The sequence below is a fragment of the Jatropha curcas genome, chromosome 3 (assembly GCF_041381405.1).
Source record: "Jatropha curcas cultivar XTBG-Jc1 chromosome 3, XTBG_Jcur_1.0, whole genome shotgun sequence".
Lineage (NCBI taxonomy): Eukaryota > Viridiplantae > Streptophyta > Magnoliopsida > Malpighiales > Euphorbiaceae > Jatropha > Jatropha curcas.
The window spans coordinates 28,224,504-28,241,462 of NC_143153.1; the positions used below are offsets into that span (position 1 = coordinate 28,224,504).

A 16,959-nucleotide genomic window follows, 5' to 3' on the forward strand; every position below is an offset into this window, starting at 1 on the left:
TTGAAAGGGGAAAAATAAAAATTATATATATATATATATATTTCCACTTTTCCTCTCTTTCTCTCTGTGTATACATGTATAAATAAATAAAATATAAAAGAAAAAATGTTTAATTCCCTAAAGACAACACATTAACCTCATTGCCTAACAACGGAGGCTCTTGAATTTTCTTACAAACTGTTTTATTTATTCATCCAAGAGAAAATTCTCTCTCTCTCTCTCTCTCTCTCTCTCTCTTTCCTGTGTTGTGTGTCCAAAGAACATACAAAAGAAATAAATAAATAAATATATGACGATCTTATGGCTTGTGCTCCACTTGAAATGGGCTGATGGTTTTTTTCCTTCTCTTAACGTCATTATGTGAAGAGTTTGCACATGACCCAACTGTTATATCATCACTTTTATAGCTCAAGCATGCAGCTTCCAACACCCCATTTGGACTCTGAGGCACACTTGAAGAAGCTGAGACACTTCTTCCCACATTATCACTACTCAATGAGTAGTCTTTAATCAGTTCAATACACTTCAACACTCTATCCTGCCAAAAAGTTCAAAAAAAAAAAAAAAATGGGAAAAAAAAATCTCAATTTCAAGAACTCATCAAATTGGTAAAAAGATCAAACTTAAAGATTTTCATATGCAAAAGCAAATTTGTCGTCCTTGAACTTTCATTTGTTTTTCTTTTTTAGTAGGCCACCACAACCCAAAAAATGTTTCTTTATCAATTTTTAACCTTTTCTATTTGGACGAAACTGAAACAACGCACTGCCTTTTCAATGTCTACTGTTTGGTCTTCTCCTGAAACTGATATTGCAACAGCTGCAGATATCTCTGAAGGCCTGAATTCCAAGAAGTCAATACCTACATTCAATTCCCAGTCAGAAAATGTGTCAAGATCCATTAATCCAAAACGACAACCAAGTACATTAAAAAACTACATAAAACGACAGACCTTTAACTGTGCTCAATATCACTTGCAATGATTTAATCATAAGTGATGTTGACTGTTGATTGCCATTGATCTTGCTTAGGAAATAGTCTATGAAGGAGCAAGGAGTTAAAGCTTGCATTCTCCATTCCAATGTGGTCAATACCAAAAGCTCCATTCTTTGTACAGCTTTAGCTACAAACACAAATTTGGGATCTCCTACCTACCCAGAAAAAAGAAAGTAACGAAAAAGAACAACATTATTAAGACAATGGATTAAAAAGAACATAAAAATCATGACCCAAACTCAACAAATCAAATTGTCATTAAGAAATTTAAACATTTGATTCTATTAGTACCTGTAAATCTACAGGAAAAGGCACTTTAGCCTCATCCATTTTTGCCGCTATTGATAAACAAGCTACAGCTAACAATTGCCCAGTCCAAGCTATCCCCTTCTGTATATGCCAATAGAGACACAAAAAACAAAAAGAAAAGAAAAAACAGCAAGAATCAAATATCAATGTGATTAGCAATAAAACACACTGTAGTGAGATTTTAACAGAAAGATTGCTAATTTGCGACACTTACAGGCAATTCATAGAGTGATAAGAATCTATCCAAGAAATTCATAGATAGGCAAACACTCAATGGTCCAAAATTGTAATGAGCTCGAGCCTGTTGATCATTTGTACAGAAAAATCAGTGACAATTAAAGGAAAAGAAATTCAAAAAGAGACTTTCAACAATTTAAATCCTTTTAATAACAACTTGGAAATTGATTAGTCAAAATGCAGAAGTAACCCTTATTCAGAATCAGGGGAAATCAGATGGAAAGACTTGAATTTCAATTAGAAGTTCAAAATTATGTTAAAATGAAGACCACATTGTTCTTTCGAAATGAGGATCCTATCAAAAACCAGAAGAGTTAAAGCACAACTCAATGGATCAAAAGAGCAAAATCTAAACACACCATTTCGATTACCAATTAAATAATAAGAAATAAACCAACCTTCAAAATCCAATCAAGAGCTTCCCTCCTAACACTCAAATCCAAATCCCCACTTCTTAATCTCTTAAGATAATCATCTCTAGGCAAAAGTTCTTTTTCCCTTCGAATCATATCCTTAACTGTATCATCGTTATCGATGACAAAACCCATCAAAGATTTACAAGGATCATTGTCCATACAATGTTCTTGGCTGTGATTATGATTTTGCCATGAAACGGAATTCCCAAACTCATCTGTGGCATTGCAATCAAGATCATCATTAAAACAAGTATTTACATTCTCTCCACATAGAAGATTTTGTGCCATTTTTAATGAATCAATGATACTGAGACCAAAACCCAACAAAATCTCATCAATCAGAGATTTCGGTATGGGTTTTGTCAATAGAGGGGATAACAAACTTTTCTGCTTCTTTATGTGATGTATGCGATTAGACCCAGATACAGATAGAGATGGGAACAGAGAGAGAGAGTGAGGTTGTGGAGGCTGAGAAGGGGAGTTGCAAGGAGAAGACCTTTATGTAGACAAAGTGTACATACAATTACAATACAATTTCTAGGGTAAAAGGAGAGAAATAAGGCGCCTTGTAGATAGAAAGAACAGAAAAAGAAACGAAATTAACTCCAAAAAATATATCTGAAAAAAAAAGGAAATAAAGATTGGCTCTTAAGAAGATTTGCAATCACTGTCACAACCCACAACAACCTCTTGACGGCTGTTTATATTTTCTTTTTATTTAATAAAAATTCCATTGAAATTCTATTTAGAGTGATTAATAAACAATGTTATTTATTAAAAAAATGTATACAATGTATAATTAGGAGAAAATAAAAATAACATAATGAAATTGTATTGAAAAAAATCAATAGTCATAAATATAAATTGTTAATTATAAAATTTTGAACTCAGTCTTTTTTTTTATCAACAAAAAAAAACATTATTAATTTAAAATGTACATAAAAAATTTATTTTATCCAAATACTAACTCGAGTTACATAAGCATTATCAATAAAATTATTGAAATTTTTATATGTTTATTTAATTAGAAATTCGTTAAATGAAATTTATTGATGTTCCACAATAATGATAAATGAAGAACATATAATAATCTAACAGCGGATAAAGCCGTTCTTATAATAGACAAATCATTACTTTTTAACAAGTTAGTAAACATAAAGCCGTGTTTACTTCAATAATAAATAAATTGCGCTAATTGCACAATTAAATATAACTGTACAACAAATATTTATACAACTCAACAATCAATTTAGATTTAAATTCCTTTTTCCTAACGCTAAAAACAAATTGTGCTAATTAATTATGATATAGAGCACTATAATTACATGGTCCTAATGTCTATGATAAAAAAAAAAAAAGAAAATTGTTATAAACATTTTTTAACATACTCATAAAGTTTTTATCCATTTCATTATAAATTTTAATTAATGGATTTGATTTAATTCTCATTAATTTGAAAATTTAATTTCAAAAGAGTTTAATTAAAAAGGGTTGTTGTGTTGTGTCTACTGTAAGTGAATGGGGATTTTCCCCTCCTTCGTATTTGACTGATGTTGTTCATCATATTGACCATTGACCAAGGTTAATAAAGAGATTTTATTTAATTAAAAAAAAATATTAAAAAGGAAAAGCTGCATAAAGGGTATGCTAGTTGTGATCAAGTAGGAAAACTTGATTAATTACTAATTAATTACAAATAAAAAATCGTTAATTATATCCTAATTATCATGTGATTTCGATATTCCTTTCACTTGATATATCCTAAGTAAGCATTAGAATTTAAAATTCACATAGCTGAATATTTATTTTTAAGTATTGAACAATATTTTTAAAGGAAAAATAACAGAAAAGAAATATATTACAAAAAAAAAAAAAAAAAAAAAGCCGTTTAACGTTTCTTGTATTACATCTAACTTTTCAATTGAAGTCGTTATTGCATTATAGGATTAGGACTACAAATATGTCAGTGTCCAAATTATAGCAAAGTTGAAATTCAAAGTTTAATCACTTAAAACACTCTTTATAGTTTTATTTTGCACAATTAATAGTGGTTTTCTACTGCCTCGGCCTTTATATGAATACAAAAAATTAAATATATTGGTGGAATTCAAGAACCAAGTTTGATTTTCATGTCATGCATTTCACATGAAAATCTTGATAGAGTTTGAAGATTTAATAGAAATTACTGTTTCAATACCCAAATTATTAATTAAAAATTTAACTCATCTAATTAATAAATACACGTGTTAATCAGTTGTACTGTAATTGGTTTTCTTTATCTCTTACAGAAGTTGTAAGAAGTGAGATGTTTTGAGTTCGAATTCTCTCAACTATAAGATTATCGCCAATTAAGTTCTACGAGTCTCCTATTCATCCAATAGAACTAATAAATACATATGTATATCCATAATGTTCTTTCCCCCCGTTGGACCTCCTAATAAAATAAAAAAAAATACATAAATTCAAGAGTGGATGATTACTATTTAGTCCCTAGAATTTTATCAAATACACCACTAAGGGCCTCGATTTTCAAATTTTAATTATTTAATCCATCAATTATCATTATATTATATTATTTGGCCCGGACATTAATTCATCTCTCCTTTTCTCTCAAGACCTAAAAGTCCCATTTTCTTCTTCCACAACCCACCGGTGATCCCCTTTGTCTTTTTGTGTTTTTTTTTTTTTTTTTTGAATTATTCATTGATTTGTTATATATGTATATATATATTTGAGTTATTGTTATTTATATGTTGATTATTGTTGCTCATATCTTGCGATTTTATTTTCAGATCTAATCATTATGACAGTCCATGACAGTCTCTGGATTATTATAATTACCATTATGGTGATTTATTTATGATATTTTATTATTTGAGCAATTATGCAGATCTACTTTCTGACAGGAGAAAATTTAAAGCATATCAAATTGAACTTGTTAAAAGAGCATGGAATCGAATAGTGGCCATGAATGGCCACCGATTGGATCAAACTATCGCCTATGACATATGCATTATGTTCTGTCAATTCGACTAGATACTTCAAAATAAGATTGTGTTTTTTATTGTTTGTATTAGTGGTTTGATATCAAACTTCCTATACAACAAAATAAAAACATGTTAGATTTGTATTTTATCTCTATTTATTTATTGAAACTAAGGAGAAAAGTCAAGGATGGAAACAAATTGAAAAATGATCAAGAAGCTGCCATTAGCATTGGATTTTTTGAGCATTTCTTTATTTTTCAATTTTTAAATGTAGAAAAATTAATAAAAAAGTAAAAAAATCTCAAGAAACTGCTTAGAGCTAGAGATTTTGCTAAGAATTCCTATATTTTTCAAATTTTTGAAAGAAGTAAAAATTAAAAAAAAAAATTCCTCAAGTAACATCCACTCAATGGGGGTTTTTGAGCAACTGTTAGTGGTGGTTTCTTAAACATTTTTTTTTTAAATTTTTTTAATTATAGAATGAAGGAAATAAAAAACAATAAAAAAAAAGTTTTATTCTTATGACAATGACGGTATCCTTATAAGTGAGTATTTGGTAAGTTTTTCCATCAACAATTAATATTTGATATAAATTTTTGATTGCTAATTTAGGGTATTTGGTAAGTTTTTTAATATACAATTGATATCTGATAGAGATTTTTGATTGCTTATTTAGGGTATTTGCCATTGTTGATTTATAGTATTTGTTAAGTTTTTTTAATTAACCGCTGATCTCTGATAGAAATTTTTGATTGCTGATTTAAGATATTTGGTAAGTTTTCCAATCAACAGCTCAAATCTGAGACAAATTTCAAAGAGTTGTTGGTTTCATCTTATATATTTGTATTTATAATATATTTAGATTTAGATTTTATTAACCTCATAAAATAACAACTAATAAATTTTTTTTTCAAATTAATATTTTTATGGTATTTTTATTTATAAATTTTTAAATATATTTTCAAAATTTTAATTAATTTTTTTATGTATATAATATATTAAAATAAAAATTAATATATTCATATTAAAATGAAAAAACAATATATATACATTGTTTATACTATATATAAAATTGAGAATAAGGGGAAATAATGAGATTTCCTATATTGTATTTATAAAATTTAAGATACTCTAAAATAACCTTAATCATAGATAATTAAAAAATTTTAAAATAAAAATATATGTAATATCTAAATGTTTTTTTAATAGATAAATATATATAGGTAATTAAGCATTTAAAATTTAAAATTTTTACTATTATTATCTTGTTATGTCTAACTAATTATATTTTATTTATTATATTATTATATAAATATTAATAATAATTTTAATAATTTTAATAATTTATTATAATTAATTTTTATTTACTATTATTGTAATTTATCTTTAACATTATTATTTTAAATCGATACATGTAAATGTGAGGCATTTGAAAATATATATTTTTAATTTATTTTAAATAAATATATCTAAATAATTAAGATTTGATTTAAAAATGTTAAGGTTAATTTTTTTTTTTAATTATAAATCACACGCTAATTTGGTTGGGAAAAAATAAGATAAAAAATATCATTTTTAAATATCTCGAGTTTGATTAATTATATTGATACCTTATTTAATTTAAATCATATTCTTTCTATTAAGAAATATAATTTTATTAATAAATTTTTTAAATGATTTTATGATTTTGATTAGCTAAAAAAATAAAATTAAAAATAATTATTATTTATAAATATTTAATTTGATTTATTAGTTTTTTAATGTTAAAGTATATTTATTTACTCAAAGAGATTATAGTGAAAGTTATTACCCAAACATGTAAGTTAATTATAAAATATAAAATAAAAGGTATATGATGATTTTTATAAATTAATTTGGTTTTAAACAAAAAAAAAAAAATAAAAGCAACTACTTAAACAAAAAATAGAAACAACTAGCGTATAATAAAAACTATGTGAACCAATATATTGAAGATAATATAAATGATATATTTCATATTTAAATTGCTATTTTAAAGAGAGAAATAAATATATCAATTTTTTTTCAATAAGATATTATAGTGCAAGACATATAACTAAAAGAAATATTTTGCTTTAACATATAAAAACTACTGTATTTATTACAATCTAAATAAGAATTTATATTTTAATTATATAAACTAAATGAGTATATAACGAATATAATCAACATACGTCGCATGTCATAAAAAGAACTAATAATATATAAAAGTACTTACATCATTTACCTTCATTTTACATTTTAAATTTTCAACTGTAATTAAAAATTTTATTAAGTACCAATATGTATAAATTGACCATAATCAGCTACCGTTATCGATCCATATAAATAATTAAATCATGCAGGCCATAAATTAAAAAATGAACTGAATTTTTTTTTCTTTTTTGAAAAAAAAAACCAGAATTAAGATAAAACATTAATATTCAAATATAAATAGATTGTTAGCGAGCTAGATATCAATCATATTCACAATTGCAAAAAAATTAAATAGATCTTTGAAATCAAGAACGAGTCAACTACAAGTAACAGCGCTATTCCTTCCACAAGAAAAGATAAATCTAGAGTCTAATAAAAATTAAAGTCTAAAATTTAATAGGTAATTGATTATTTCCCCTGAAGGAATCAAACTAGACTAAATAAGAATCTAAAAATTGTAATAATATTTTAAAATATAAAAATATTTTAATATTTATTTATATATTAAGATTAGGCCATTTGCTTATTATTTTGTACACACATATATTTCAAACCAAAATTAAGGAGTCCACATCACTTTACAACAATAATAAAATTTTGCATTCAATAATGAATTTTTAGGTTAACGAGATGAACAATGCTTGACCAAAATTTTTTAGAAATTGTCTAAAACAATAATAAAAATAAGATGACCTCAAATTAATTTTAGAATCCAAGAAGGTGATTACTACTTAAAGAATGACTTCGATGTTGATACTTTGTCCTCCCCATACGAAGCACATGACCTTAGAATTCTCACCTTCATTTCAAACCATGCATGTACATATCAAAATCAAATTCCAAGTTGTAACCATCTTTATTCAAACCTCCTCTCGATTCCAAAACGACAAAAAGAAAATGAAAAGGAAGTCGTTTGTGTTGAGAATTGTAAACTAAGACATGAAAGAAAGAGAAAAAAACAAAAGGTATTGAGAATTGTAAAATAATTAGTCATCATTTCCGTAACACCTTAGGATACTTGCTCTTGTTCTTTCCCCTCTTGAAGACTTCAATTAACTAATTAACACAAGTCTCTAACCCTTTTCTTCTATATCTTGCTTCCTAGAGATGCTTTTTCTTTCTTCTTGCTTATCTATTTAATTATTATATATGCATAAATATATGTAAAATAATAGTTATATATATATATTTTTTTTGTGTATGTGTTTCTCCACGCTCGATTCAAAGTGGTATTCAAGTAAAATTTTTCTAACAATAACAACTCTAGATTTCAAATCTCCGAATACATATAAAAATACAACATATTTTTGCTAATCCGACTACCCATTAATATTTATTTCTTTGGTGGTTGGCTCTCAAAACACCACTTTGCTACTACAAAAACCACGTCACGAGTATGATCAAATCCTTGTTTTCGTTTCCTTTGAAAGTGGTTGTCTTAAATTCAAAGTTAGGAACCAAATGCGTGCATATCTCTTGGACATGAGTCATAGGCCGTGGTCCAAGAAAAACACCCATTTTGGCGTTATATTTTAGAAGTAAAGGGCCAAGTGTGAAGAGTTAGAGATTCGAGTTCTCAAAAGTGCTTCCTCTCACTATATAAACACTCCCTATTCTTTATAATGTTGAGTGTCAATTAATATTTTATCAAAAGCATTCATTTATGGCTCTAGCATTGTATGAAAACATCTCTGCTCTAAATACTATCGGGATAAGACTTGCTTACATATGATATATTAGATTATTCATATACTAAGCCAATTAAAAAGGATTATTTTACAAAATTGTTACTATTTATCCATATTTTTTCTAGTGCATGATCATGAATACTCTTATTTGAGCAAAAAACTGTTTTTCATTGGTTCAGTGTAACCGAATGCAGGTAAGTTCTTTCTAATTACAAATGCCTCTTTTTGGATCTTTATTGCTTCTTTTTTTTTTTTTTTTCATTTTGATAAGTAAAGTATTTGTCTTTTGTATTTCATGTATTAAAAAAATTAGTTATACAAATTACAAATATAATGTTACCATAAGAGTTGACTTAAATTTGATGGCTTAATTTCGCCCTTTGTCCCTTGATTATAATAAATATCCCATTGCGGTCTCTCAAATTCAATTCGTCCCATAAAAATTCCTCAATCCTGATTTGTGTAGCAGAAAAATAATTTTAACCAATTTTACGGCGAAACCACACCAGAAAAATATTGTGGAGCGAGAAATCAACTTTAATATTAATATTATTTTAAAAGGCCACATCATATTTTGGAGAATGTGAAAAAATAATCTCATTTTCTCTCTTTTGCCCCATTTACAATCTCTCTCTTATTCTTTTCTCTTTTATCAATCGGTTTAAACAACGCCGTTAACTTTACCTTCTCCTAATACGTCTTTGTCAAGAACCCTAACAAATCTTTCTTCTCTCACTATGATACTACCTTTCTCCTCTACTTTGATTCCCAAATTGGTTTCATGTTCATTTCCGCTGACGAGATCGACGCTAATTGCCACAATGTTTGTTTTTCAATCCTTCATATTGTCCTCGTTACCAGATGCGACAACGAATGTCGGTCAGAGAGGTGAAGACCGGCGAATGAATTGATTAAAAGCAATTCAAAAAGCTTTGGATTAGAAGAAAATTTAATATGGAAATAGGTACCCACACATTAGTTGTAAATTTTTCCTTTTCTTTTTGGTAATTAACCTTTGTTCGAAACAAATGAATTCCATAAAATTTTATAAAATTAGAAATCTATATTTTTGTGTTTGGAATAAAAAATATATAAATTTCAATTCCATGATTGAATATAACTACATCAAATTTCACAAAAATTAAACAATCCAACTTTTTATGATAAAACAACCCTTCTCTTTCTACAAAGTCAAATTTAACTTATTTATTTTATTAAACTTGACCAAAATCATTTAAAAAATTCATCTAAAAAAATCATATAAAAATTTATTTTTTTAGAAAACTATTTTCTTATTATTGTGTTTTTTTATTTTAATATTTTTCATCTTTTATTTTAATAGTTTTTAGCATTTTTTTCACTATTGAGGAGAAATGCTCAAGTTAAATATATATTTATCACTAAATTACATGCAATAATTTTATTAATTTTTTTTGTTTTATATATTTATTTTAATAAAAATATAAAAATTATATAGCATAACATAATATAATTGGTACTTATTATTTATTTATGTGAAATTACTGTTTCAAGGATATTTTAGAAAGCAAAAGCAAAAGAATTATGAATTTATTTAATACATGAATATGTAGAATTCAATTGAATTACATTTTTTAAATTAATCATACCAAACATGAAACTTCATTCACAAATGAATTCTACTAGAATTCATTCACAAATGAATTTTATATTTTATACCAAATTTATATCAAACAATTAAGCGTTTTTCTTTTTTTTTCTTGAAATTGAGATGATAATAAATTAATAATCATAGGTAAGGAAAATAAGGCATTTCAAATCCTTCCAGTTGGAGGCATTATTACCATTTTTGATTTTTGCTTCTAGAGCAATAAGGAAAAGAAGAGAATAACACAATAGTAAAGTTTTCTTATTTTGGCAAATGATCATAATAATTAATAATTGCACATAAGGAAAAGAAGGTATTTCAAATCCTTCCCGATGGATCATTATTACCATTTTTGGTTTTTGCTTCTAAAGCTATTAGGAAAAGAAGGAGAAGACTAAGGGGAATTTTTCTTATTTTTCAAATGCTAATTTCAATTTTAAAATTTGTAAGACTTTTCCTGTTAATTAATTGCAATTAAAGCTTGAAATCTGCAATATCTAACTTGGCAATCCTAATGGATTTGATTTTTGGATAATGGTACCATAATGGACAAATCATTGTGTAATTTCCTCAGATTTGAGTGCCAGTTCCGGTGTTTCTTCGTTGAGTTCATCGTTGAGAGCATATTAGAGTACTACTTAATTTTATTTAAGGCATCAAGCTTTTGATAGGCGCAGCAATCAGAAAGTATCATAAAATTATCCTAAGAGGCGGCAGTGGCAGTGGCAATGACGTTATTAGAGAATAAACCCAGTGGAATTGATGATGGGTTAAGGAAGATCCTAGTTGATGCTGGAAGAATTGACAATAACGTCATTAGGATAGAAAAAAATAATGAAATTATACAATCCCATTTCTCAGTTTGCCATTTGAAATTACAGTATAAGAAGAAGTAGAAGAAATTAGAGGCTTAATGATGATTATTAAGAAGAGATGACAAAGGTCGAGAGAGGTCGTCGAACGACTAAAAGGTTGGCCAGCCAGGGTAGAGAATGTGAGAAGAAATACAAAGTTGATTCTTAAGGCTAATGTGGAAAATAAAAATTAAAACGTGACTAGGCATTCCATGTAGGCTTTCCAACCTAGACTTACCGAAATTCAGTGTATAAGTCACTTTTGTTTCACACAAATAGGAGTTGAGGAATTTTTGAGACGGATTGAATCCATGGAATGACAATGTGATATGTGCTATAGTTGAGTAATCGCAGGCGAAATTAAGCCTAAATTTCACAATCAAACATGGAATTTAACTTAGTCTCAATACTTGATTTATATAAATTTAAGCTCTCCAATCACAGCGGTTGCAATCGTTTCCTCTAATAATAAGGGTCTATTCGGCAATACTAGTTGTTGTGGTAGTTGTTAGCTATTCTAACAACTTTTAATTGTTTTAGTGTCTGTTCAGCAAAATTAGTTGTTTTAGTAGCTGTTAACTATTTGAATAACTTTTCATACAACGGTAAAAGCTGAATGTTACATAAGTTAACTTTTTACAAAATGTTACTATAACCTCTAAAAGCTAATTCAAACGCTATAACGTTTGATGTAACATTTCCTAAACCTCTTACAGATATTATAAATATTAAGTTACCGAACAATATAATTGATAGACAAAGTCAAAACACTAAAAAGCCTCTGAAACAATCTAATTGATAGACAGAGTTAAAACACTAAAAGGGGTCTGAAACACTGTTGCCGAATAGGCTCTAAACTCAACTCATAAGTGGACACAACTATTTTAACTCAAAGCCAATCGGTTGGGAGTGCACTTAAATGGCTAGTTTTTATATTGATTAATTGCTAAGTTTTGAGAATATTAGTTGATATCTTAGTTTTTGTTTATGGAGATTAATAGGTGTAAAATTTTTCTTATATATTATAATCCTTAATTTATTAAATGACTACTTTCGTAAGAATAAAGGATTATCATGGAATCTGCTCTCTTTTTATTGAGCTAGACACAAGCTTTACATTAAATTTATGGATTCTTCAAAATCTTCTAAGAATTGTGAGAAAGAGAGCATAAAAATGTAAACTTACAAAGAAAAGAGAGACAAGGTTTCATCTTCACCTTAAAAAACATAATTATACAAGGTTAAAATATAAGGACTACCCTAATTAATCAGGAATCCTATTAATTAATATTATTGCAACTTTCTATATTGTACAAGTAAAATAAAATGCAAAACTATTGGGCCCTAGCTATGCAAGGCCCAATACCTTGTATACAAATTATTAGAAACACACTAGGATTCAATCAGGCTGAAGATTGTGGGCCCACGTCAATGATTAGTGGATTGGAAAATCTTAAACGATATACATAATGACAAAGCCCAAGAGCGAGTAAATGTTCTCTTGGGCTCTTTTCCGTGGGCTTAAGAAACTTCCAATTTCAACCTGAAATTTGACTTGTGGCAGCGACCAATGGGGGAATGAATCCGACTCTGCTCCATGTCATCCCTTTCTATTTCCTTTTCTTATTAATTATCTATTAGTCTCTTTCTCCCACGAACTAAATCCCATTACCACCTCCTACTCGCGAATGCCATCAGAAACGACATCGTGGGATTTCAAACTCTGTATTAAATCACAATAATACCCTCCTTAGTTCCGCTATTTACATTACTAGAATTCCTTGGTGTCTTTTTAAAGCGAGTACTTCCATTTTTTGTCATACTCGCGAGTACCCACACTCTCTCTCCCCTGTTCAAGCCAACCAAAATCCCTTCTGCTCCGTTCAAATTCAAGAATCCATTCACCTTACAAATTCAAAAACTAACCTGAAAACAAATACTTTTTCTCTCTTGCTCTTTTTCTCTGATTCCCTTATGGCTATTCTGATGCCGGAAACACTAACCAGAGACCAGTGCGTTTACATGGCCAAACTAGCCGAGCAAGCCGAACGGTATGAGGAGATGGTCCAGTTCATGGAAAAGCTTGTCATTTCCTCAACTCCTGGCTCTGAGCTTACCGTCGAGGAGCGGAATCTTCTCTCTGTGGCCTACAAGAACGTAATCGGCTCTCTTCGCGCTGCTTGGAGGATCGTGTCGTCGATCGAACAGAAGGAGGAGAGTCGCAAGAACGAGGAGCACGTGGCGCTTGTGGAAGGGTATAGATCGAAGATTGAGACCGAGTTATCGGCTGTTTGCGCCGGAATTTTGAAGAATCTGGACTCTAATTTGATTGCGTCGGCAGCGGCGAGTGAATCCAAGGTGTTTTACTTGAAGATGAAGGGAGATTATCATAGGTACTTGGCGGAGTTTAAAGTTGGGGATGAGAGGAAAGCTGCTGCTGAGGATACTATGCTGGCTTACAAGGCTGCTCAGGTAATGACTGATGATTTCAATTTTCCTACAGAGTTTAGCGCCAATTTAGAGTTTGGAATTTCCAGATATATAGTGTTTGTAACCATACATTATAAAGTCTGTTATTGATACTTGTTCTGTTACTGATACTTGTGCTGCTAAGTTACGTATCTCTCATTTAAAAAGGAAATAACTCAAGTTGGTAATATTAAAATGGTATGGAGATGTATCATGTTTTTCTATAATAGGATGCATCTTTTGGTATTGGAGGTGGATGAATTAGGAATCTATGTGCATTGTTTGAGCTGTTCAGTTCCATTGTGTAAAAATAGTTTTGATTTGCGTATAAACAGCTTATCTAATTATGGAAGTCAGTTTTGTCTTGTGATTTATTCTGCATATGGTGAAATTTGAGCATGGCCTGGATACTGATTGCTTGCATGTCCCGTTTGTGCAATTAATGATGTTTATTTGGTACCCTTCTGCTGCTCTGTCGTTCTCTAAGTTGTTTTGATGGTTATATTTTGTTCTCTACTTTTTATCAAAGTGGCTGGTGCATGTGGATTAAGTAATCATATTTGTATTTTTCAGGTTGTTCTTCTTCGATCAAGAAGATGAGCTTTTGCTAATAGCTTCTCTAACTTGTTTTCTCTTTTTTATTTTGGGCGTGAAGGATATTGCTCTTGCCGAGCTTTCACCAACGCACCCTATAAGGTTGGGGTTGGCACTTAATTACTCAGTGTTTTACTATGAGATACTCAATTCATCAGAAAAGGCTTGTAGCATGGCAAAGCAGGTTCGCTCCATCCTTATTATTGTTGGAATTTTATCGGAACTTTTTTATTTCTATAAGTTTTTGGTTTGCTAGAGGATCTTTTTTATTCATCATGATAGAAACATCTTTCCTTCTTGCGTTAGAGAAATGTGTCAGAATTGAATACATATATCAACATGATTATGCCAATTTTTTGTCTCATTCTCTTAAAATGTAAGAAAATAATTTTGCATGTGTTTCATCCTCTTTTTGCTATGTGCTTGACTCCTTGGACATAGGATGTGGCCTAATTATATTAAGAACAGTGATAAATGGCTTGTCGACTTGATATGGCTAAAGCGCAACAGCTTGGCATAGAAGCTAAGGCACAAAGAAAGATGAGCACATTCATACTAAAGTAAAAGGGCTATATCCAATCTTGGCTTGCCTATGTTTTGTGCTCCTATAATACACTAAAGATGGCTCTTATATTTGCCCAATCCCTGGGAAATCTGACTTGTAGGTTCCTACACCGCTTATAAACTGGGTCATGGATGAATTTAACAGCATGAATGTTACTATGTACAAGCAAATATTCGACCTTCTTTCAGGTTCTGTAGTTTATTTAACTAACAGCTAGCTTTTGGTTACCATGAATAACCTCTGCACTTTAGCCATCTGCAGGAGCTGGAAACGGCACATGGTTATTATTGAATTCTAGCAGAATGCATAACCCGATCAGAATATTCATATGTGTTGGCATATCTGGCATGTGTCTTGATTCTAACTGATATGCTAATTACATTGCCACATGAAGCAGTTGTCATTGATGTCATTCTTGTGCTTACATTTTTTTAAATAGATCCATAACTTACTGGATGTTATTTAATAATTTATCAATTTGACTTGTTTAAATCGAATTTTCTTTTTACTTTCAATTTCAGGCATTTGAGGAAGCCATTGCTGAGCTGGACACTTTGGGTGAGGAATCCTACAAAGATAGTACTCTCATCATGCAACTGCTAAGGGATAACCTTACTCTCTGGACTTCAGATATGCAGGTCAGTGTAACTACATGATTGGGTGTTCATGTACTAAACATTTTTGCTTTAGCATTCTAAAACTAAAGATAAATCCTGGATTGTTGAATCTAGCATTAGCAAAACAAATATCTGTTTTAGCCAGTTATGATCTTTTTTCAATTTTCCTTCCCTGTTTGACATGGAAATAACTAAAGCTGCAAGCATCGTGGGGTTTGATGCAGGAGCAGATAGATGAGGCATAGATGGAAGGAATTCTCTTGGCTCTTCCAAGTGGTGAGCTAGAATTCTTATGAACTGTAATCTAAATTATGGCATGTTTGTGTAAAATTTGCTTTGGTTTCAGCATCCCGACAGTTCCAAAGATCGCGCTAGCTATGGTTAGAAATGAACGAATTTCAATTCCCTGTTGAGTAATTGATCAATCATAGTAGTGATGAATCTTCAAATTCTGGTTATAAATATCATATATACTTTCTTAAGGTGGTATTTTGATTCTGAATAGTAACCTACATGTCTGTCTGTGATGCCCATGTTTCAATTCTTGTTTTACTCGTAAAAATAATATGCATTTCTTTCTTACGTGTTATATCATTTTGCTGAACAAAGATTGGGCAGATGCTCGCGTGTTTCCAGTTGGACACCATGTACTTAGCATGTAAATCCAATTAACCAGCTTGGCGTGTCCATATAATTTTCAATTTTTCATGATTCCAATCGAGGAATATAATTGTTGGCCTCGTTTTGTCAACTTATGAACCAATAATGTTTATCAGGTATTACTATTCACAATATTTGCACATGGAATTGCTTGGTTGTCGATGAAGAATTTCATCATGGCACCCTATTAATGTTATTAGTTTGATGAAAATTGATTTTAGATTAATGTGTTTAAAATATATATATATAAGGGTAAGATTTAGAAAGTTCATTAATTACTCTTTGTTTTTCTCAAGGTGATAAATATTTGTAGATGACTTATATTTATAGATAGAGAGAGTATCTAAAGTATTTTGTTCAATTTATTTTTTTTTTTTAATGTTTGAGACATTCAGAAGAATTAATAGAAAATGTCTTTCACTAAAGTTGAAATTAAAAATTTTTTAAGTAAAATATTTCTCCTTATTAAGGGTAAATTTTGTTTAACACATTAAATCCCATGTCCGTACTGCCAATTAATGTTGGTCATCAAGGACCACTGCCAACCATTGATAACCACTATGATTTATTATTTTTATATATTTATTTATGTTTAATAAATTGTTAAAAAAAATGTGAGGTCTATAAATATTTTAGTCTCATAAATTAAAAAAATTAATATATTTTGTTAATTAAATTGCAATATAACAATCAAATGGCATAAAATAAATTATTTAAAAATAATTT

General features: G+C 29.2%; 2 protein-coding genes across 3 annotated transcripts; one reads left to right on the plus strand and one right to left on the minus strand.

Annotated features, from left to right (window-relative positions):
• CYCD2;1 (Cyclin D2;1) lies at window positions 1-2,570 on the minus strand. The gene is made up of 6 exons (XM_012226253.4): window positions 1,941-2,570; window positions 1,520-1,606; window positions 1,288-1,386; window positions 953-1,151; window positions 734-861; window positions 1-538 (listed from the first exon to the last, which is right to left on the minus strand). Exons 1-6 carry the CDS (start codon window positions 2,244-2,246, stop codon window positions 299-301), a joined length of 1,059 nt encoding a protein of 352 aa, XP_012081643.1. The 5' UTR covers window positions 2,247-2,570; the 3' UTR covers window positions 1-298.
• A 10,573-nt stretch (window positions 2,571-13,143) lies between these two features.
• LOC105641669 (14-3-3-like protein G-BOX factor 14 kappa) lies at window positions 13,144-16,055 on the plus strand. 2 transcript variants are annotated; one of them, XM_012226255.4, is made up of 4 exons: window positions 13,144-13,800; window positions 14,453-14,575; window positions 15,478-15,594; window positions 15,804-16,055. In XM_012226255.4, the coding sequence occupies exons 1-4, from the start codon at window positions 13,303-13,305 to the stop codon at window positions 15,816-15,818; spliced, it is 753 nt and encodes a 250-aa protein (XP_012081645.1). In that variant the 5' UTR covers window positions 13,144-13,302; the 3' UTR covers window positions 15,819-16,055. The 2 variants fall into 2 exon arrangements, with proteins under 2 accessions (XP_012081645.1, XP_012081644.1); XM_012226254.4 differs by having other exon boundaries at window positions 13,145-13,800; window positions 15,798-16,055.
• The last annotated feature ends 904 nt before the right edge of the window (window positions 16,056-16,959 follow it).